The following is a 24,628-nucleotide window of genomic DNA, read 5'->3' as shown; positions in this document are numbered from 1 at the left end:
TTTAATAAAAATTTTTTTTACAAAGTAATTTCAGTAGACCCGTATTAGTGTATTGTTTGATTTATATATAGGCTACTACTCAATAAAAACAGCACAACTGCAATTTGATTGATATTACCTAAAATACATCACATCTCTGGCTGAAAGACATCAGTAAACTGCAGCTAAACTAATTGAGCCATTAACTGAGGATTGAGTCTGTCCATGTAGGCTAGCTACATTTTAAAAAGTGAATTTATGGATATAAAGGTTTCCTACCTGTTTCAGTTACGCGTGAGTTGTGCATCGACTCCTGCTGTGGATTTACAACATAAGTTTCGATTTATTATAAAGGGCGGTGGCGGTGTTGGTCTGGACGTTGTTTTCTGTGCCCCAGTTAACTTCAACTCCAGCCCAGTAGATGGCGGAGAGAAATTGATCTTTGCGAAATGCACCAATTCCAGAGCCCGTCTATCTCTGCTTATCCAAGTACGCTAATTCGGAGTCGCCAGCGATAAACGTGTAGGCCTACAGAGATCGGTGGGATCATAGAAGCACGCCCCAGAGAGCCTGGAGACTGCTGGTCCGCAGAGCCGTGGAGTGAAATTAGGCCCGGTGCGTCTGATAATTTGCTGCGCAGTTGATCAAGGAACCGACAGAAAAAGAAAACAAACGTTTCTGCAATCAGGAGGAAATACTTGCTAATTCGATGTCATTAAACTAGAACCGTAGAATGAAGTGGTGGTATTGCGCGACAGACACTGAAACTACCCGATAACGTTGGTAGCAAAGGTCCGCTTCAACCCGTCAGAAGGCTATTTAATTAGGCTATTTAACGGTAACTACATGGATTCTTGCAACTTCCACTACATTGTCTAGTATTGAGTAGGCCTATTGTAGCCTATAGTCAAAGTTGAATATAACGTGGCCAAAAGCTATTGTAGGATTATTAGCCTTCCTGTTAAAGATCTCCAGATCAGAGATTTACGCTTATCTGCTCCGCGTTTACCATACAAAAAAACCTGGTATTTTGTTTCCTGAATCCTTTCATTCAGACATTCAAATGAAATTTCTTTAAAAAGCATGTTTTTTTTTCTCCATGCCTACCAGTATGTGATGCTTAGCCTACATGAGGGAAACATTCCAAAACAAAAGCACCCATATATTGCTGTTGTTTTGAGAAGTATTTCTCATGCATACAAAAGCACTAAACTATTGTAATTAGGCCTATTATATCTTACATTAGTAAAGTAGTCCTCTGATGTGCATAGTGAGACCAAACATTCCCCCCACCGACAAGATGGGAGGGCATTGTTCTAATGTCTAACTTATGTTAGACATTTAGGCGGATCAATATATGAAAAAAATAAAAAATCTTCTAACCTCAAAAAAAATGATACAAAAGGTTTTTCAGCTGTTTATGATACCTTTAGATGTACTTAATAACATATTAAAAATCTAGTAAAATCTGACCCCAGTAAGGGGTCATTTTCAAGATGGGGTCCAAGATGGCCACCAGAGGCTAATTTGGGATATCTGAAGCATTATTCAGATAACATCAATCAACCTATGTTCCCAACTTCCACCACACTTGGCATAATACATAATCTATTCTGTATAGACCCTTTCAACAAGGTAAACAAAAACAATGCTTGAACGTTCTATTTGGGCCCCAATCTACTTCCTCTGCATTAAGATAACATATGGAATATTAAAAAGGAAGTCTTGTGGGGCCAACTATGATGCTGATAATGGAACTCTCTTGAAAGGGCGGATCTAGTGTGCAGCTGATACATTTTGGTATGAACAGTCCAGGGGAAACAAATTAAACATCCTAAACCATATATTTTCTGAAAGCATATAACCTGTAGATGAGACATAACACCAGTTAAGACATGTCCCATCTTCCTCCATGAATGCACAATACATTGCCCTCTATTCTGTATAGGCGACTCTAATGTAAAGTGGATACATTTGGGCATGTCCAGTCCAGGGGAAACAAATTAAACACCCTAAACAATGATTTTCTGAAAGCATATAACCTGCAGATGCTATAACACCAGATAAGACATGTCCCATCTTCCTCCATGCCATGAACAAATACATTGCCCTCTATTCTGTATTGGCGAATCTATTGTAAAGTGGATACATGTTGGCCTATATTGTCTAGGGAAATCAGATTAAACACCCTAAACTATATATTTTCTGAAAGCATTTAACCTGCAGATGACATATAACACCAGTTAAGACATTTCCCATCTTCCTCCATGCCATGAACAATACATTGCCCTCTATTATTGGCGAATCTAATGTAAAGCAGATACATTTTGGCATGTACAGTCCAGGGAAAACAAATCAAAGACCCTAAACTACATATTTTCTGAAAGCATATAACCTGCAGATGAGATATAACACCAGTTAAGACATGTCCCATCTTCCTCCATGCCATGAACAATGCATTGCCCTCTATTCTGTATAGGCAAATCTAGTGTAAAGGGGATACATTTTAGCCTATATTGTCCAGATATAACACCAGTTAACTAGCCTGGCGGGCCATCCTATATCATTGAAATGTATAGTCTGGCATCGAACCATTCACCTCGCTTAATCCAAGGGGCGGGCAGAGAATTGTCTTTCAAACTGCCTAGGCATGCAATAGGCCAGCGCTACGACCATATCCGTTATCCGGGTCGGCAAACGGCAAATACATCCTTCTTCGAAAGGAATGACTTAAGTGCATTGTGTTGCTCAACTTTCAAAGAAAAGCACAAGTCCAACTTCTCCTAAGTTGACGCCAACGCCGATTCAAACAACCGCTCTTCGTTCGCCATAGCCACCTTCCTTGTTGATCACCGTCGCAGGACTGTCGTTATCCTGTTAAGCCCGCCTTAAGACTCTCTAACAAAATAGAGCGCTGTGATTGAATAACATCCACTGTGTTAGCCAATAGAAATCCCTATGGTTTGATACTAGACGTACAGGCTGAGCAAATTAATTTGCCGCCGCTAGGGTGCGTCTAGATTTCTAGGCTACCAGTTAACCTCTTGACAGCCATTTTGAAAATGACCCCATTCCCAAGGTCAGATTTCACTAGATTTTTAGTATGTTATTTAGCATGTCCAACAGTACCAGAATCCATGAAAAAAAACGACGTTGAACCCTATATTGACCCGCCTAATTAGAACAAGGTAGGCTATAATGTAAGCCCAAGGGTAGTGCCTGTGATCCAAACTCCAGCCCAAAACATTGTTCAGAAATGCTGTAGAGTAAATGAAAATACACTGAAAAGAAGACATTTATTGCATTTATGGTGGAAGTCATTAACTGCACAGCACAAACAGACAGCAGAACAGTGAGAATTAAGATCATAATGAAATGCTCAGAACAGAGGTAGTAGAAAGTCATCATAAGTCATCCCGTGATAAATTTGGTCTCTGCAATTTAACCCAATAAGTGAATTAGTGAAACACAAACAGCACACAGTGAACACACAGTGAGGTATATATACTTTTTGATCCTGCTACAACGGGCGGCCGGGAGCAGTGAGGGGTTAGGTGCCTTGCTCAAGGGCAGGGAAACCGCAACCCTTTGGTCTAACCAGTGGGCCAGTGACTACATTCATCCAACAAGGACAAGAGTTAAAGTGTTTTATTGAAGAACAATTTCAAACCTAACATTATCTGGGCTATAAATTCATGGGTACAAGCTGTGCGCAGGAAGTCCTTAAAGAACTACATTCATCCAACAAGGTATTCATTTTAGGGCTATAAACAACGAGGCCTTGAAGAAGCTGCGCATGCAGCATGGAGCAAACTGGGTCACCATCTCAGACAAGATAAGTCGCAGCTATGACGCCCTGCAGAAACGCTTTGCCATGATGTGTGATAAGTGATCAGACACAGACACCAAAACACCTAGAATGTTAAAGGTTCAGTTTGTGGTGGGAGCCGTAGTACAGCAGCAGCGTTGGCGTGCCGTGCCACGTTCAGGTCTAGTGCCCACAGGGACCCAGGCTCGAGCCCAGGCTGAGGTCATTTCCTGAGCCCACTCCCATCTCTCCCCCACTCGCTTCCTGTCTGATCTTCACTGCCCTGTCAAAAGGTTAAAAAGCCCACAAACATAACTTCTTTTTGTTTTAAACGTTCAGTGCATGATTTTTTATCCACTAATATCACATCTGGTCAGTTTCAGATTTGCCCCTAACAGCGCTCTAGCTGTCCATTCAGTGAATGCACTGGAGAAAAACCCTCGCTGGCTCAAGCAGACTCAGACCAAACCCAGAATTCCAGCCAGTCAACACTTTTCTACAGAAGCCCAGGAATGAGATGGGCTGTTGAGCTCAAATCCACATTTTGTTGTGGATGGTACCTTTCAGTTTAGATTATAATTGATCTGAACATCCATCACCCCATTAACTAGTGTAAACAAATCACCTCTGTGAATACTGATCCTGTCTTGTTTTATGCTTCCTCATTGGTCTCTAAAAGTCAGTCGGTCTTATGTGGCTCGTCACAAACAGGAACCTGTTTACGTTTACATGTATTCATTTAGCAGACGCTTTTAATCCAGAGTGATTTACAAATGTCAATTATAAATCCCAATTAAAAGGGACTTGCAACAACTTGAGTGGAACAACAGTGGAAGCCAGTTTAGCATGATCTCCCTCTCTTTATGTTAAAGGTATAGTTTTACAATTATTTAACACCTTGCCATTTCTTTCTCTGTTAGGGAAATTTGTTCCACCATTGTAGCAAAACATGGATGCTGAACAGGGTTGTTGGATATATTTCCAAAACCAGTGAACAGGCCAAGTTGAAAACTACATATCTGAAGTCATTTTGTTTTGTACAATAGATTTTAAAAAATGTAATGTAAAAGTCACCCTTACTGTCTGTGGCATAAATGACTCATTATGTTAGCATTAAAGTGAATTTATTTATCTCCATTAACCAAAACATTACATCTTAAGTCCCCAACCACATAATATCATTTGAGTAGGCTGAGCATTCATTAAATAATTATATTTTATTGGTTAATATGAATGTGGAAAGAAAATCAGGCTTACAAAAAAAGTAAACTTCTAGGCTAGATAAATGCAAATCCTTTTCTACATATTGTATCCCAAACCACCGTTTAACAAATTAAGATTCAGAATCTACAGGATTAAGAATACAAAAGCATGTTTGGCAAGCTCTTTGGCTGGGCAGTGAACTGGCCTGCAGTGTCATGCAGAAAATTACTTTTGGAAGATGTCTGTAAATATTATGTGACTAATGATTTATGATGACTAATGATGATCCAATTTAGCTATTTTTATTTGCGTAAAGATTGTGCAAGCAGCTCGCTGCAACTGCAATTAACTGCATTCCTACTTCCCAACAAGGTCATCACAATTAGTTCTCACAAAAGTTTTAAAACAGGAAAGGTGTAAAAAACTTGTTAAAACATTTTCAGAGAATTGGGGAATGCTAACAACACAGGCTTATTGCAGCCATACTGTATGTCCCGTAGGGGTCTATGTGGAAAAGTGAACAACACAGGCATACTGCAGCCATATGTCCCATAGGGGTCTATGTGGAAAAGTGAACAATACCGGCACATCTTAGCCCTATGTCTGCTACAAGCTTATACTTCCCACCACCCAATGTTGTCAAAAAGGTAAAACAATAATGTAAAATAACAATCTGCAATCTACATGTCTTAAACCACCATTCAAGGAATTCAAGTTCAGAATCTAACCTACACGGGAAAGCATAAAGTCTATCAAACTCTCTGACTAGTCACTCCAATAGCCTGCAGCGTCTTTTAGAAAAAACACTTTTAAGAATATAAAGTATATATAGATGATTTATATATAGCAATAGCAAACTGCAAGATAATGCAAAAAGGTCATTGCAAAACTGGTAATTCTATAGGTCACTACAGGCTACTTCACATTGTAATTAAAAAAGGGAAAAGTGGAAGAAAATATAAAGGCATTTTTTCTTTCATAAGAGAACTGACAAACGGTAAGTAAAGTTACAGATTCAATGAATGTCATACCACACTACCCAAGAATGCTGACAAACAAGTTATTATGATCCATGTGTTCAGTTATCACCATTTGTATGTGTGATTAAATTATCACATTTTTGTTCATTTGTGTTAAATGTGTATAAATGTCAGCTCTAAGTTTAGGGTTTTCATTATTCATGTTGAATGTGAATGTAAGTTAAAGGCACTTATTTTCTGTTATTATTATTGGGATGACCCTTAAATGACCATCAACAGTATTGGTTTTTCATGTCTCCTTAAGTTGTTCAGCTCGATACTTCTTCACCAGACGTTTCAGGTCTTTATCTGGCTTCAGGCCTGATTCATCAAGAGGGGCACCAGATTGTGGATCAGTTTTGGTTCTGTTAAAAACACATATACAAATACTTAGCATTTTCTGGTTATTAACTAAAAACGGTTACACGTGACTTGATGTATCCAACTTACTGCTTCAGGTAATCTTCGATTGCTCGTCGCTCATAGATTTGCCCATGTGTTGTCTTTACTGGCTCAACAAACATCTTCTTAGTCAGTGGGCATATGAAGTAAGGAGGCACACATGCCCTTTGAGTATCTGCTCCCAGCAATTTCTAAAAGACATTTAGTTACGTTAAACATTCACACTGCTGCTCTCATAACCAAAAGTATCAAAAAGTAAGCAAAGAATAGTCTATTTTAGAAGTGTTGGTGGGAGGGCCAATTGAAAAATGTAAAAACATACACAATAGAGGGTTCTTGAGATACAGGAGAGAGTGCAGACATATTTAGAAAAAGAATATGACAATGTCTCAAGATGTCCAGTTTGTAGAGAGTAAATATATCCTCACCAATACCTGCTACACATGGCTATACACTTATTCTGTGGGGCGAGAATGCAATGTTTACCTTTTCCATGTCATACATTGTTGCTTTTGCAATGGCTTCTGTGTTTTTCTGGGCCTTTTCTTTGTATGTGTCGGGGCTGGTAATGAATTCTTCTGCTAAGACACTGAAACAACAACGTTAATTTAAGATATTACATCTCTTTCAGTTAATCATGCATACCACTGAATTATACAAAGATGTGAACAAATTACTAGTGTTGTCACGATACCAAAATTATGACTTCGATATGATACCTGCCATAAATATCACGATGCTCGATACTACAGTGAAATCCTAAGATATCTGGAAAAGAAAGGACTCATACCTCCTCCAAGTGAATTGGGTCATTTGTGTTGAATTCAGTGCACTTTTGTAGTGTGCAGGTCAATTCTGGGTTCTAAAATTCTAAACTTCCTACATAATAATTATTTTTTATAGTCAGTAAAATAGTAGGCCTACTTTGTGTGATTAAGTCCTTTATTGTTTGTTATAGTTCATTTACATTGTGTTTTGGCAATAAAGTAGCTTTAAATAGCCAAAATAGGCTAGATCAAGGTCAGTGTTGAAATTACTGCATGCAAATCACTGAATGCTATGCAGAGGGGCCTAATCTTTAGGCCATCTGATGTAAAGTATAGGCTTCCCTAGGCCTTCCCATGTTCATGGGATTTCTTTGACAGTTGCAAAGGGAAAAATGTGAGGATAGTCTTCTTTGCGCCCAGTGTACAAGTACGACGTTCCAACCACTCAGGTCTTCGTCAGATAGGCCTACACCATTACCTGTTGCAATATATCTGTGTGCATTCCTACATTACGTCTATTTCTTTGATAACACTGCTACCACGTAACAATAAGCCGCTATTGTTATCAGGACTCAACACGCTTTGGTGGTAATATGCTGTGGGCTTTAATTAGCGCATTTCGGGTAGCCTATCCAACATCTGGGCAATAATTATTGAACAAATTGCAGTCTACATGCCATGACAAATATTACCAGTAGTACTGACCGAACATGAAATAGATTGTTTACAAGTTATGGTAATGATATTCTGACGTGAACATTGCGCTTTCATCACGTTAGCACCCTATGATTAGGCTACAGCTCGCGTTATGTCTCGTCAAAATTCATTGATGAAGGAAGGTTCGCTTTATCCCAGAGAACCATACTCGTTTCACTTAGGCTAGACGCAGCAGAAGAGAATAACTTGGCACTAACCATGTAGTCGTGTTTTCTATAGCATATTCGTTAACCTGTTGTTCTTTAAACTCTTTAAAAATGCTGGGATATGTCTGCGAGGTGTTTAGCCATGCGTAGCCTAGGCTACTGCTTATAAATGACTTTGAAACATATTTTACAAACGGGCCTCTGTGTACCTGATGGCTTGCCTTCACTACTCCCCCTGATGGCTTGCCTTCACTATTCCCCCTGATGGCTTGCCTTCACTACTCCCCCTGATGGCTTGCCTTCACTATTCCCCCTGATGGCTTGCCTTCACTATTCCCCCTGATGGCTTGCCTTCACTATTCCCCCTGATGGCTTGCCTTCACTATTCCCGATGTATCCATATAGTTCCAGATTTCACTTCACCTTTTGTTTTATCCACAAGGCAGAGTACTGTCGGCAAAGAACTATGTTGACGTTAGCTGCGCATTCACTCACTCAGAAATGCGTGCTTGACACGCCCACTTGCCTAGATGCGTGCAAGGAGCAGTGAGAGCAGCAGTTTACACAGACGCAGAACTTTATTATTTTAATAAAGTATCGATTCTAAAAACGTCAGAAATCGTATCGTTTTTTGCGTGAAGGCATCGTGATACCTTTTTAGTATCGATACACCGTGCAACACTACAAATTACCCCTAAAAGCCTACACTAGCCACATTTACATGGATGTTTTTATTTCAATCAGATTGAAATTAATCTGACCGGTAAATAATCTGATTTTCATTTAATCTGCATTTACACGGAACAAGCATTTCATCATTTAGAAGCTCCTAGTTGTATTGCTGCAATGGAAACTCATTTGGTTACATACATTGACACAGTGTTTCGTCCATAGACTGTATAAAATAGGCTTTGTCTGAGATGATGTAACTAGTAATGTAAATCAGAGGTGTAGAAGGAGATAAAGACTACCAGGGGGACTGAACTCTTCGTCAACATCAACAGGTGTTAATCAACACCCCACCTCTCTACTCCAAGCCTACTACATGTTATAAGTCAGCTAATGGCGCGATCTAGTTGTCCTAAGGGCTCTTGTTAAAGCTGCAGTTGGCAAGATTTTTTTGATCATATTCACCGGTTTTAGAAAAAAAACCACACTTCTACTTCCACCTACAGCCTGTTATTTGTTTTGCAAAAATCCACAGCTCCTGGTTCTTCTGGTCCAATCAGAGCAGGGCTGTGTGAGATCTGACTGTCAATCACAGTCTGGTGAAGTCTGGAGCACAATGACGAGTACAAACTCGATGAGAGGGTGCTCGTAGTAGTGGGGGAGGGGCATGAGAGTTGTAAACATTCAAAATTTCCCCTCAATCTGTCAGACTTGGCGACTGCAGCTTTAAGAGTAGTAAGATGACCAAAAAACAAGTTAAGCAAAATTACATGACAGCACGCCCCCAAAACTTGTCTGAGTATCGTACCGCAAGTAATCGTACCTCACTGTTAGGTCCATCGTCAGTGATGCATAATGTAATGTTTATTGCTGTGCTTATAATGACAACTAGAAACCAGGCTAGAATGTTACATTGGCCAGAATCGTCAGTCGTAAAATGTGGTAAACAGACCCATTTCAATGGTATAAAAACTAGGCCTACTGTTGGAACATTTAAAAAACACAAAATGCCACTAAACATTTCTAATATTAGAAATGTATGCATTTCGTAGCTAAATGCATTGGCCTCCTATCAGCGCCACACTCACAGCATAGCCTAGGCTTGGGTGTTTTCTCCCCTCGCTGCCCCTTCACACAATGTTTTTGCTTTGCTACGTTCACAGAAGAAGTGAAGTCAGATTTTGTGACTCACGCGTATATTCATCTGAAATTATTTATTCTCCATACATTATTATGTTTTGGTAGCGGGTTGGTGGAGCGGCAGTGTTGTGTCAAACTAAGCTGGCAGGGTACTGATTCGGTCTTTCCTGCCAGAGGGTCAAAATTCTATCTTTGTGAAGTAACCGCTACAGGCATTTCTATTCCGATTGAGCCATTACTCTACTTGTAATCCGATTTAACGTGCCCATGTAAACGGGGCTACTGAGTACAATCAGTTATGTATGTTTTTTAGCGTGATTAGATATCCTTTGGTGCTATACTGTACTGTACTGTACTATCTATGCTCTACTTTAACTATCCCATTGATAAACCTACCAACATTTTGTTAATAGATTTATGAAAACTGGTTATTGTGTTATTGTAATGTGACCAGAGTGTCCAACTGTACTCACCTGTCTAAACGAGCTCTGGGGCTATGAGGACTCACCTGTCTAAAGGATCACTGGGGCTATGAGGACTCACCTGTCTAAAGGATAATCGGGCTCTGGGGCTATGAGGACTCACCTGTCTAAAGGATCACTGGGGCTATATGAGGACTCACCTGTCTAAAGGATCACTGGCGCTATGAGGACTCACCTGTCTAAAGGATCACTGGGGCTATGAGGACTCACCTGTCTAAAGGATCACTGGGGCTATGAGGACTGTTGTCTAAAGGATCACTGGGGCTATGAGGACTCACCTGTCTAAAGGATCATCGGGCTCTGGGGCTATGAGGACTCACCTGTCTAAAGGATCACTGGGGCTATGAGGACTCACCTGTCTAAAGGATCATCGGGCTCTGGTGCTATGAGGACACACCTGTCTAAAGGATCATCGGGCTCTGGTGCTATGAGGGCTCACCTGTCTAAAGAATCATCAGGCTCTGGTGCTATGAGGACTCACCTGTCTAAAGGGTCATCAGGCTCTGGTGCTATGAGGACTCACCTATCTAAAGGATCTTCGGGCTCTGGTGCTATGAGGACTCACCTGTCTAAAGGATCACTGGTGCTATGAGGACTCACCTGTCTAAAGGATCATCAGGCTCTGGGGCTATGAGGAGGCCGTACACTGCATTCAGGATCTCCCTCATGGTGATGTTAGCAGAGTAGTTACGATCAAATATGTTGTGGCAGATTCGTCCAACATTGTTCACGTTGCAGTGGTACACCTTTAAAGTTGTTAAGGACATTTGAGTGGCATCTTGTGTGCGTGCCTTCAGACCAAATAGATCAATAAACAAACCATAACCAAGTGTCAATCTGATGGAAGCGGCCGCTTTTAGGACCATGATTTTGATTATGACTGTTTGCATTTTTAATTTGTCTTTCTGGGCTCACCATCTCGTTAATCACTATATGGTTTTTAAATTGCCATAGCTAGTTCCTATAAGTATATAAGTATAAGTATATATATATACCTTTTGATCCCGTGAGGGAAATTTGGTCTCTGCATTTATCCCAATCCGTGAATTAGTGAAACATTCACAACACACAGTGAGGTGAAGCACACACTAACCCGGAGCAGTAAGGTGGCTCTGAGGCTAAATTACATTCCAAAAATAATTCCTTGGAAATGCATGGATTCCAGTTGCTGCTACTGTAAGCAACTGAAATCCATGCATTTCCACAGAATTATTTTTGGAATCTGAGCCACTTATCTGGTCAAGGTATGATTATACCCTTATCATACCTGTTCATTCGTACTTATCGCTCGACTTATCGTGACTAAATTCAAGATGGCGGTGAACGGTAAACTTCCTGAAGGTACTGCCTGTATAAATCGTCTTGTAAATAAACTACCAGTGCTTTTTCAAAGTTCTCAATGTCTCGTTTTAAATGTCAGGACCCTCGGAAGTCTACCAATGAATTGTGGAGCTACTTTGAGCCTTGTAAATGGTGTAAAACAGTGATTTATTTGCATGGCTAGCCAGATGCCCGAGGCACCCCCATTGAAAACCTGTTGGTAGCATCGGCTAACTAGCGCCAGATTTCGGAGTGCAGGGGACAAGTCGGAATAAGCTATGGGACAGAAGTTCACACTCGGTATCATGTTTTAACACACTTTAGGTCAATATCACAACGAGTTTCTCCTTTAAGCTACATTAGGCAGATATATTATAGCCTAGGTGCTGTTAAGCTACATTAGGCAGGTATATTATAGCCTAGGTGCTGTTAAGCTACATTAGGCAGATATATTATAGCCTAGGTGCTGGTGCTGTTAAGCTACATTAGGCAGATATATTATAGCCTAGGTGCTGTTAAGCTCAGCTACAATAGGCTCCAACAGCTCTTTCTACCTTCAGCTGTAGCACTAGTTGAAGCCTAGAAAATGTTTTACAAATTTGTAAACAAAGTAGACCTAACCGTGCAAGCAGATTCCTTCAAATGTCTGTCAAAATACTGACGCGCTGTTTGTTGTTGCGCTGCTTGCTGTTAAGGGTAATGAAAGATGTCACTATCATTGGTTTAATGGATGTTACTGATCAAGAAAGAACAACCATTTTGAACAATGCGCCTGGCCTCTGATCACAGATCACGCATATAACTAGACTGGACACAGCTTAAACCTCGAGTCTCTGGCCAGGCGTTTCAGATCAACACGGCTCTGACACACACACACACACACAGAAAAACATAAACAGACAGACATGAAGAAAGGACTGCTGCTAAGAAGGATACAGGTGTGATGAAACGCACTAGAGGTGGTTTCACTGGATAGGCGTCACCAAACTGACAGTAGAGTTCAAAAACCCCGTTCTCATACGGAGTGTCTGGAGGGCCCTGCATCAGGATCTTCCAAAACGCTGCAAGGTCACATAATTGGTATGAAACTAAAATTATGCATTAGGACAATATTTTTATGTTTGATTTGTGGAGTCCAATACACCTATTTGCAAGAATCTAAACATGGCTTACTGAAGTCTGTCTGAGGGAAAGATAAGAATCTAGACGTGGCTTACTGAAGTCCGTGTCTGAGGGGAAGACTAAACAGTAGGGATGGGGATCGCAGTGCAGGCTTTTCAGCTCCTCCATGATGCGTCGGTCCTTCTCCATGAAGCGTGTCGTTTTGGATTCCAGAATCTTTTTCTTCAGAGCACTATGATTACAAAATAATGACGTACAAAATAATGAACAGTAGCTATGCTGGACTATTGACTTGTTCTGTTATAGCATTTGCAGGAAGGTTTAAGGCAGGCCATCACACTGCATTTAACAGCAGTTACAGCATAAGCATGGGATTTGCAGGGAGGTTTAAGGCAGGCCATCACACTGCATTTAACAGCAGTTACAGCATAAGCATGGGATTTGCAGGAAGGTTTAAGGCAGGCCATCACACTGCATTTAACAGCAGTTACAGCATAAGCATGGGATTTGCAGGGAGGTTTAAGGCAGGCCATCACACTGCATTTAACAGCAGTTACAGCATAAGCATGGGATTTGCAGGGAGGTTTAAGGCAGGCCATCACACTGCATTTAACAGCAGTTACAGCATAAGCATGGGATTTGCAGGGAGGTTTAAGGCAGGCCATCACACTGCATTTAACAGCAGTTACAGCATAAGCATGGGATTTGCAGGGAGGTTTAAGGCAGGCCATCACACTGCATTTAACAGCAGTTACAGCATAAGCATGGGATTTGCAGGGAGGTTTAAGGCAGGCCATCACACTGCATTTAACAGCAGTTACAGCATAAGCATGGGATTTGCAGGGAGGTTTAAGGCAGGCCATCACGCCACATTTACTGTAACAGCAGTTACAGCAGAATCACAGAAAGATGAACTACGATCTTACTCTTCAGTCACCACCACTTTATCCTCTACTCCTGGGGGCAATTTCACCTGTGGTGTGACATCGTAGCCATGGGTGGCAAAGATTCCTGTCAACTTCTTCTGCAAAAAAGTTTTAGCACTTTACATATTTACCCTTTTATTGCAATTGTTACATGCTATTTAATGTACAGTATGTCCATGTTCTCTAGATTCTGTTTAAGATCATGGAGGCCATTGTGTGTTTCATTTCCCTAAAAGCTTAATGCTATATTCTAAACAGATCAAAAGGGTATTTACCACAGATGTGATGGATTGTGGTAACTTATACTTGAGTTTTCTGCTTTCCAGAGAGAGGACTGTTTCCATTTCGAAGAGTTTCAGAGCCATTTTACTTGTGTCTGGTTTAAAACAGCATCCTCCTACAGGGGAAAGGTAAATTACAGCTCTTCCCTAATGCATTATGAACACAGCAAACATTCAAACACAATTTGAGAGAAAACTGCACAGATTTACAAGACAGGATACAGGCCTGTTACATTACTGATCCCATGCAGTACGTTGTTATCAGCTTGTCCGACCAGGATGCTGTCAACAACAATGTTGGCACTCATCAACATGCGTGCAATACACACAGGGGTTGTCTCTGACCTATCATGAGAAATGTATGTTTAGAATTCAGCACAATGACAATATTGTAAATATTGTATTAGAAATTGTATTAGGGTCATTCCACGTCAATTCAACCAGGGCCCACGCACTTAAGTCTCAAAGAATTCTGAAAAAATTACCAGGTGTACCTATGTTACCCAGGAGACACACTGTAAAATTACTTTTATGTAAGATCAATACTTTCCAAGATACAGCCAGTTTTACAGGGGGAGGGGGGTGTCGATTTTGTTCGGCCTCTTTTTTTTGAGCCCCATTGAGATCAATATGTTTTATATAAAGTTACCACAGTGCCACCTGTGGTTGTATAGAGTAACCTGTGGTTCAGAATTTTTTGAGACCTAAGTGCGTGGGCCCTGGTTGAATTGATGTGGAATGACCCATTAGAAAAAGATTCACAACATCTAAATAAATACTAACCCAACATCATTTCCATCTGTTAAACATATGACACGTAGACGGCACTCAGGAAATTTTGTTTTAATGTTGTTGAGCTCAGAAACACTTTGAGACAATGCATCATATAGAGGTGTTGGTCCAGATGCCTTTAGACTGTGCACATGTGCCTAAAGAAAGTAGAACATTACACAAATCATATGATTATAACCCAATAATACCATTTATCTTTTTAATTATATTAATTATGTGCAACCAGTGTTGGGGAGAAATGCATTTGAAAGCATTGTGATGGCAATGATCACATTATAATATCCTCTAAACTAAATGGGAGTGGTGGAGCAGTGGTGTCCGCGCCTCACAGGAATTGTGCCTAATGTCTGTGTCTATGTCTGACGTGGCACATGTTCATGGCAAACCTATGTGCTTGCACGTACAGTATGTGTCCCGGTTTTAGTTCTGGGAAATCTGTATTAGTGAGTCTAAAGGAATCTTGATTAGTGAGTTAGCAAGATATGTTGCGCTCTGAGCCAGGGTATGCTGTGACACGAAAGTAATAAATAATAATAATAATAAAAAGCTTTATTTGTATAGCACCTTTCATACACAGAATGCAGCTCAAAGTGCTTTACATTTGAAGCATGTAACACAATAATAGTCAGTCAGTCATTATCAATCACTTTTCTTTGCTGTTTATGTTTTACTCAGCAACATATCAAAAATATAGAAAATGACGTCATAAGACTGGCAGCCTTAACCCTCTTACCCCCCACAAGCACGCCATATGGCAACTGTGGCAAGGAAAAACTCCCATATTCCAGGAAGAAACCTTGAGCAGAACCTGACTTAATAGGGGAGCCCATCTGCTTCTGGCAGGCTGCCCCTCCAATAGTAGCAGATGTAGAATAATCTGAAAATGTAGTCTACAGGATAAGATGAGTTAACTAAAAGCTTTCCTGTACAGGTATGTTTTCAGATCTTTTTAAAAATATTTACTGAACTCGCCTGCTTGATGTACAGAGGCAGGGTGTTCCATAGTTTGGGGGGGCATAATGGATAAACGCAGCTTCTCCACTTTGTTTGTGGAGCACTTTGGGTACGATTAAAAGATTAGAATTAGATGATCTAAGTTTCCTTTGTGGTTGATAAGATATTAAAAGCTCAGAGATATATGAAGGTGCTATGCCATTCAGAGCTTTGTAAGTAATTAACATAACCTTAAAATCAATTCTATAGGAAATAGGGAGCCAGTGCAGTTCAGCCAACACAGGGGTGATGTGTTCTCTCTTCTTAGTCTTAGTTAAAAGTCTAGCCGCAGAGTTCTGTATGAGTGCCAATTTCTTTAGATGTTTTTTGGGAAGACCAGTGAAAAGTGCATTGCAGTAGTCTAACCTGCTAGTGATAAAGGCGTGAATTAGTTTTTCTGCATCTTGTTGAGTTAAAAGGGCCGCACTTTGGCAATGTTTCTCAAGTGGAAATAGGCTGTCTGAGTAACTTTACTGATATGGGGCTTAAAACTTAACTTTGTATCTAAGATGACACCGAGGCTTGTTACTTTTGGTTTGACCTGGTGTGCCAAGTTCCCCAGATTACTAAGAATAATATCTCGCTTTAGTTTTGGTCCAACCAGAAGTACCTCTGTTTTGTCATCATTTAGTTTCAAAAGTTTTTGCTCATCCACTGATTAATGGAGGTTAGGCATGCAGTGAGGGAGCAAAGGCCATCTGGGTTAGTTGGCTCCACAGAAAGATACAATTGGGTATCATCTCATGAGCTGTGGAAGTTTACATTATGCTGACTTATGGCGTTTCCCAATGGAAGCATATATAGAGAAAATAGCAGGGGACCAAGGCAGCTCCCTGGGCCACACCAAAAGGCAAGTCATGTTTTTCAGATACATGATCTCCTAGACTGATATAAAAAATCTCTGCCAGTAATGTAGGTTTGAAACCAGTTTAGAGCATTATCAGAGAGACCCACCCACTTCAAGAAGGCGGTGAATTAGGATGCTATGATCAATGGTGTCAAATGCCGCACTCAAATCCAGAAGAATAAGGATTGAGACTTTGTTTGAGTCGGTAGCTAGTCTGAGATCATTGACTATCTTTACTAGAGCCGTTTCTGTGCTGTGATTTGATCTAAAACCTGATTGGAATTTTTCAAGGATACTGTTTTCGTTGAGGAAGGTATTTAACTGATTGCAAACAACTTTTTCAAGTACTTTGCTCAAAAACGATAGATTTGATATAGGCCTGTAGTTGCTCAGATTGGTATGGTCAAGTTTTGACTTTTTAAGTAAAGGTTTCACAACAGCGGTTTTAAAAGCAGTTGGAAATATACCTGTTTCTAATGAGGTGTTTATTACCTTGAGAAAAAAGGGAGCTAAGCCATCATATACTTTTTTGAGGAATGTAGTAGGGATTGGATCTAAAACACATGTTGAGGAGCCGGTTTGAGTTATAATTTTACCAAGCTCAGAAAGTGGCTCTGTTTTAGCGTTCGCCATGTATCACCATGGTGTCTTATGCTGTCAACCAAACCTGGTCGGGAGCAGGTTATGTGCTAAGTTATAGCTCAAATCGTGAAAAACTACCGCCTACTGACCAATCAATTATCTTGAAAAACGAAGTTATCTCACTTTTAAGATTCTGTGATATAAGTGGAGCTCCGCCTCTCCAAACATTTTGGATCTCACAGGCGCTTTAACAGCGTTGTGCGGGCAAATATGCCACTATGGACGTGCACCATACAACATGTGATGACAATCGATATATTTAATGTTGATGATGATTATAGGCTAGACACTAAAAATGGCCGCAGTCTAGATTACGCTATCGCTCATAAATGCAGAAGTAATCGTTTAATATAGGTGGTCTTGTGCGTCTCCACATTTCACGATTGGCCAACATTATCCCAACACCAAGAATGCGCACAGATCTGAGATGAAAGCCTAGTTTTACAAATATGTCAAATAACGTAGTATCACTTAACCCTTAGAACCCTAAGCTGTTTTTAGGGCATTTTCACTACCTTTATTCATAAGGATTTATTCTGGTCATTGTAAGTGCCACACACACATATTATATATTGTTTTTTTCAGCAGCGTCTAAGCTATCCAAATCTGCCATCATTTCATGTATTAGTAAGCATATTATAAAAATTCTTATATTTTGATGTATCTCACGACAGCAAGCTCATAGCTTTACATGCATTTCATGTGTGTGTAGGGCATGTTGGAGGAATACTCTGGGGCTGAGCAATTTACAGAAATATGTGGTGTGTGATTTACGGAAATAAATGCCATTTTTTATTTAGTGATGAAAAATGACCTTTTTGCGCTCCATATCTGTAACACGAACTGATCTGACCTGACTTGACCCAAGGTTGCGTGTTAGCCTATGGTGTATCCACTCATAATGATTCTCAACTTTTTACTGCATTGCCATGAACAAAGTAAAGGCAAAAAAGGTGTTTCTTTGTTCAACAAATTGGGATGCAATGTGAGCCTTGAATTGGATGCCATGCAGGAATTTGCTAGGATCTCAAAACCGGATTATGAACATGCTTTGCCATAGAGAAACACACGATAGCGTTGGATTATAAACATGCTTTGCCACAAGAACAGACAAAAACGTGGGGTAAGTCCAGCTATATGAAGTTATTATTTTGCTGTCACTCCGTCTGTTTTATAACCCAGAAGGATGTACTTGGGTACATCAAATGATAGCTCTGAGTCTCCTCTTTCATCTGACATGCGTGGCATATCTATCCGATCACGGGTCCGCGAGTAATTCAAACGAGAGTAATGGGTGTGCAGCGTTGGTTTGTGTACATGAGGTTATTACTTTGCAGTCACTTCGTCTGTTTTTATAAGCCAGAATGATCGATAAACATGGTACCAATGGATAGCCCTGTATCCCCTCTTTCATTTGATATGCGTGCCATATCGATGCGATCACGGGTTCGCGAATAATTCAAACAAGACAGATGGGTGCGCAGGTGAACGCTGAGAAGTATAGACTGTAAATATGATGCAATTTGATTTAGTTTCATGAATTTTTTTTATTTTATACTTGATCGTACAGACAAGTGTGTAGTCTCTTTGGAAAGCCCCACTTCTGCTCTGTCATGCAATAAAGGTTTCATCTCGCTGCGCTGAACAGTTCCGGAGCAATGTAAGAGAAGAAAGGGTGTGTTTTTTGATGCACTTTGCGTCAATCGGTTAACTTATACCCCAAGTTAAGAGTTAAGACTCTATGTCTAGATAGTCTAAGACGATATGTCTAGATAGCCTAGATACAGTATGTCTAATGTGATATCCAGTGTACCCCACTGGTCACTCTAATGTAGTAGCATTAAAACTCGTAATTCTTGGGAGAGAGATTGTCTAACACCAAAAACAGAATAGATAATGTCGGAGCTCATCAATATGGTCTATAATAATCTAACCCTGTGGTTGATGGTATAGGCTACCCATCCCTACCTCTAAGCTACAGCTGGTGGAAGGCTCACTATCAATAGCCTATCCAAAGTAGCAAAGGTTGTATTTGCGTTTTCTTTCTCTATGAACAGAAACATTGCATTGGTAACCAATTAAGTATTTAGAGCTTTGAAAGATACGAATTTAAGCCGTTTTCTCCCAGGAACAACGTTGGTGTACTCTTCAAAAGTTCTGGATGGGATCTGATAATAATTTAGTTGACACAAGGGGCAGCTTGGGTCTCACATGTTCTACAGCAGCAACAACACTAGGCTGTCCACAGGTGCGTCTGACTGTTAATCTGCCTATTACACTCGGACATCGACCGATGCTGATTAGTTAAAAAACGCCAAAAATCAGCCGATCAATCAGTTGGTTGATCTCTAATGGTTAGTAGTCATTGGCTGCAAGGCAATTAATTATTCATGTGGAAAAAAAAACCATAATAAGGGGGCGCTAAAACGGACCGTTTCATTCTCCAGCCTAATTATAGAGCTGTAAATGGGCTGGTAAAATAACATCTGAGCAGTTTTTTTAAAAACAATCATTGCATAACCTTCTATGGTACCATCATTGCATACCTTCTATGGTACCATCATTGCATACCATCATTGCATACCTTCTATGGTACCATAACAGAACAATACAAAATAAGTATTAGTATAAGTATATATACTCTTTTGATGCATTTGCATCAAAAGAGTATATATACTTTCTGCATTCTGCATTTATCCCAATCCGTGAATTATTGAAACACACACAGCACACAGTATACACACAGTGAGGTGAAGCACACACTAATCCCAGCGCAGTGAGCTGCCTGCATCAACAGCGGCGCTCGGGGAGCAGTGAGGGGTTAGGTGCCTTGCTCAAGGGCACTTCAGCCATGCCTACTGGTCGGGGTTTGAACTGGCAACCCTCTGGTTACAGGTCCGGAGTGCTAACCAGTAGGCCACGGCTGCCCGTTCATCCATTCTATCACCCCTTTAACCGACAAAAAGTTGCTCACCTTGAACTTCTCCAGGTTTTCTGTAAACCTGTGCATGATTTTGACTCCTCTCCCAAAAGTCACAAGACTGATCAGATGTGGGAAATCATACGCCATGCTTCTGTTTGCAAAAGCATCAAACAGCTGTTTCACAGCATCAAGCTTTCTCATGTTGGTGTCCGAGTAGCATTCTTCGTTCATAGAACGACTTGTATCCAAAATAACCTAATGCAAATCATACTGTAAGTTTGATTTAAAGGAGAATTCCGGCAATTTTTCACATAGATCTCGGTTTCCCTATGTACTGTCGGAATGAAAAGAAAACAAAAACAATTGGTCCTACCTAACTCGAGTTGCTGCAGCCAACACCTAGAGCTACCAGGCAGCTACAGTGCTACACCCTGGGGCTGCTACAGAGCTACAGTGCTACACCCTGGGGCTGCTACAGAGCTACAGTGCTACACCCTAGGGCTGCTACAGAGCTACAGTGCTACACTCTGGGGCTGCTACAGAGCTACAGTGCTGCACCCTAGGGCTGCTACAGAGCTACAGTGCTACACTCTGGGGCTGCTACAGAGCTACAGTGCTGCACCCTAGGGCTGCTACAGAGCTACAGTGCTACACTCTGGGGCTGCTACAGAGCTACAGTGCTACACTCTGGGGCTGCTACAGAGCTACAGTGCTACACTCTGGGGTTGCTACAGAGCTACAGTGCTACACTCTGGGGCTGCTACAGAGCTACGCTCTAGGGATATAAACATGGCAGCTACAGTGCTACACTCTGGGGATATAAACATGACAGGTACAGTGCTACGCTTTGGGGGTATAAACATGGCAGCTAGTGCTACATTCTGGGGGTATAAACATGGGGGCTCATGAACATCTATGATCTATGTGAAAAATTACTGGAATTCTCCTTTAATAATTGAGATATGAGAGATGACACAAAAAAATTTATGCATTCTATTTTTAATTTATTTTATGCAGACTATTGCTTACTTTGTTTACCCAGAAGGTCTTAGTAAACACTAAAGGTTAAGTTTCCATCTAAACCTACAGTGTCTGAGGGAACAGTGACATACAGGGTTGTGCACAATTTGAATTGCAATTCTGCTTCCTGTTTGCTACCTCAATTGAAATGCAAGTGAAATTCAAGAATTGAATTGGAATTTAAGAGCCAGTTTCAATTCAATTCTGGAATTTTGCACAAGCCTGGTGACATACAGTATGCGTCCTCTACATTCTGTACATGATATCCACATTTCTTTACATTAGGTCATGAACTACAGTACGGCAGTATATCTGCTATAATCCATTAAGTAAACAACATATACCATATTGTGCAAATATTCAAAGAATACAGAACAAAGTACCATGATTGCCTCTTTTGGGGTTCTAGTTGTCCTCACCGATAGGTCTGTCCTCACATCCCCGAGTCTGAAAATGTTATTAAAGGGTTTTTATGGAAATGGTTTAAGGCATTCACGTCTTGCATACAGTACAGGCTGTATTGGAGTAAATATTGAGTAAACGTTCATTTAAATTAAAGTTAAATATAAAATCTTTACATATATTTGATTGACTGAACAAATGATTCATGATTAGGCCATCCTTAAAAATATTTTTGTTTGCAGTAACAGCCAAAAAAAATTAAAAATGGGTCGGTAGGTAGGTCAATATTTTTTTTTTTCAAGATTCAAAGTAAAAAAAAAAGTACAATTTTGGTCATGGTGATTATGTAGGAATGAATTTACACAAATGTGCATATCGTGGATCGAACTGACTGGGTCTTCAACCCGTGCCTTCAGGCTAATTCCATTGCAAACCTCATTCTGATGCAGGTTATATAGACCAGCCTTTCTCAAACTTCTTTGACCTGAGGCCCGGTCATGGCAGACTTTTTTTGGGTCATAGGGCTCATCTACATGTACCCAGAAAGAAGGCTACAATAGCTCTTGGCCACGTTATATTGAAATTTGACTATGCAATACTCAATGCTATACAGTGTATTATACAGTCTCTGCTCTGTTTCTAAGGAAGTTCCAAAAAAACAACGTCGTTCTATTAAGTTTCGTTAAATAAATAAATAGCCTTCCAACAGGTTGAAGCGGAGCTTTGATACCAACGTTATCGATTAGTTTCAGTTTCTCTCGCGCAGACGCGCATTGAATGAATGCTCATACCACCACTTAATTGTAGGGCTCCATGTTTAATGACATCGATAGCAGAAACGTTTGTTTTCTTTTTTCGTCGATCCGCGGTTTCTTGATCAACTGCGCAGCAAATTATCAGATGAAGCACCGGGCCTAATTTCACTCCACGACTCCGCGGACCAGCAGTCTCCATGTTGCGGACCCATATTTTGAGAAATGCTGAATAGACCACAACCAATTTCAATACTCCGACACGGTCACCGTTAGACTAGGGGGAGCAGGGATGAGAAAAGATCTGGCCACAGTTCTTCCAGAACTTCGTGCCAAGTAAAAGCGTTTCAGTTTGTGTGAATGAAACGAAGCGTAGGCCATAGTGTGACATGCGTAAAACCAATGGTGTAGAGATGACGCCACAGGTTTTTTTTTAAGTGAGCCAGGTTTGCATGTAGGCAATTTATATTCACAATACGTGGGCCTACTAAAAGAAATATTATTTTATTGCATTTGTATTGGTTGTTTAGAGTAAAAAAAAAAAAACAATCGGTCGGTATTAACGCAAGTTTTACAACCGGCAAGTCGGTCGGACTAAAAGGGGAAAAAAATAAATATTTGGGTCGGTTCTAAATTGACAGGGTCGGTCGGGTTACGGCAAACGAAAATATTTTTAAGGATGGCCTTATATGGCACAAAACTACAACTACAACAGACAAAATTATGAAAAAAGAAATCTAATTCTTACTCTTTTGCCAATTTCTTTAACTTCACTGCCTCTTCTTTCCCAGTCAGACTGTTAAAAAGAAAAGCTACCGTGCCTCCCTTGGAGATCTGAGGATACACACCAAGGTTGTCTGTGTCGGGAAATGGAAGACATCAGCGATCAGTGCATGTTTCCCATTTATTATACAAAACTTTGAAACGTTTTAAGCACATTTTAAAAATGATGCTTTCAAAATAACACAAGTTGTTTTCATTTGTCAGCATACCATGTTAAGCAAACCAAAAGCATCTTAACCAATATCACTATTTGAAAAAGAATATTTGAATATTCCAATACTTCCTCTTAGCATACTAATGGCAGGTAAAAGATGACAAATACACATACCCAAAACTTTTGCACATCACCATGGTTACAAACAGATTTTCATTTCTTTAACATGAATAATTGGGAGCGGTTATTCTCGTTCTGAATTTTAAGGTACTATGTGTTAGCCTGGGTTTCCCTATGCTGCCATACACGTGCGATTTTATTCACGCTGCTAGGCAGCGTGGATTCCATGGACCAAATTCCATGGTGACCAAATTTTTACCTCAACGAAGGAACCAATCACAGAACGGAGGGGGGACAGCAAGACGATGACAACACACCGAAGCGGTTATGAGCTACGTACAGACTCATTTGATAGACATTTATAGCGCCCTATAAACGGCTCTGGGCATTCGCAAACCACATATCGAATACGAGAAAATGAATGTGTAGTTCTCAGAGCCCATCTCAATGATGGGCTCTGGTCAGGCATTAGCCAGGCTAACTATGTGTAGGATTTTTAGTACATAATATTAAAAAAATCAAACCTAAACTAGAAATAGCAGCCTCACCCTCCCAACCCCCGGACATGGAGATCCTTTCAGTACACATCATTACTGTCCTTTCCTACAGAGTGCACACTCACACACACACAACACTATTGCAGCCAATCAGAGACAAGTGCCGTTAGTACGCACCCACGAACCCATGGAGTATTAAAAGTACTGTAGGGGTCTGTTTGTTTGGCTGTTAAGTTCACATATCAACTAACTTCTCCAGTACCACTAATCCAACCTTTAATACAGTGAAGATAAATTACCATTTATTCAGCTAATAACTTTCATCAGATTCTCCAGTACCACTAATCCAACCTTTAATACAGTGAAGATAAATCACCATTTATTCAGTTAATAACTTTCATCAGATTCTCCAGTACCACTAATCCAACCTTTAATACAGTGAAGATAAATCACCATTTATTCAGCTAATAACTTTCATCAGATTCTCCAGTACCACTAATCCAACCTTTAATACAGTGAAGATAAATCACCATTTATTCAGCTAATAACTTTCATCAGATTCTCGAGCTACAACGGAGGAGTCAGCAGGTTCAACTTACTCTCCGAGAGATACATCAAGCACGGCGCTTCCGCAAAACCATGCAATGGCTGCAATGGAGGAATAATCTGCAAGTGTGCATATGCCACCAAATCCTCTTTCATCTGAGAAAACGACTTCTCTG

At 40.4% G+C, this 24,628-nt stretch overlaps 2 protein-coding genes across 5 annotated transcripts in view; one reads left to right on the top strand and one right to left on the bottom strand.

Annotated features, from left to right (window-relative positions):
- The window catches only part of LOC125295302 (RNA-binding motif protein, X-linked 2-like), a 144,695-nt gene that overhangs the window by 80,615 nt on the left and 39,452 nt on the right, over positions 1–24,628 (top strand). The gene's annotated exons all lie outside the window — the stretch shown is intronic.
- On the bottom strand, positions 4,925–23,554 carry LOC125294289. Of its 4 annotated transcripts, none has more exons than XM_048242835.1 (14): positions 23,464–23,554; positions 23,101–23,209; positions 21,582–21,645; positions 20,230–20,433; positions 14,765–14,910; positions 14,208–14,326; positions 13,976–14,097; positions 13,701–13,798; positions 12,870–13,006; positions 12,589–12,713; positions 10,933–11,078; positions 6,898–7,000; positions 6,460–6,602; positions 4,925–6,374 (listed from the first exon to the last, which is right to left on the bottom strand). In XM_048242835.1, the coding sequence occupies exons 3-14, from the start codon at positions 21,582–21,584 to the stop codon at positions 6,260–6,262; spliced, it is 1,461 nt and encodes a 486-aa protein (XP_048098792.1). In that variant the 5' UTR covers positions 21,585–21,645; positions 23,101–23,209; positions 23,464–23,554; the 3' UTR covers positions 4,925–6,259. The 4 variants fall into 4 exon arrangements, with proteins under 4 accessions (XP_048098792.1, XP_048098793.1, XP_048098794.1 ...); XM_048242836.1 differs by having other exon boundaries at positions 13,701–13,795; XM_048242837.1 differs by having other exon boundaries at positions 14,208–14,263.

Source organism: Alosa alosa, chromosome 5 (genome assembly GCF_017589495.1).
Source record: "Alosa alosa isolate M-15738 ecotype Scorff River chromosome 5, AALO_Geno_1.1, whole genome shotgun sequence".
In the NCBI taxonomy this organism is placed as follows: domain Eukaryota; kingdom Metazoa; phylum Chordata; class Actinopteri; order Clupeiformes; family Clupeidae; genus Alosa; species Alosa alosa.
The sequence above is the reverse complement of the archived record's forward strand: the minus strand, read 5'-3'. Positions and strand labels throughout refer to the sequence as shown.

Excerpts from the sequence above, each read along its gene's own strand:
- LOC125294289 (XM_048242835.1), bottom strand. Across the intron at positions 14,911-20,229 it reads AAAACCTGGAGAAGTTCAAG|GCACATGTGCACAGTCTAAA; the intron begins GTGAGCAACTTT and ends TACTTTCTTTAG. Across the intron at positions 14,327-14,764 it reads ACAGATGGAAATGATGTTGG|GTCAGAGACAACCCCTGTGT; the intron begins GTTAGTATTTAT and ends TTCTCATGATAG.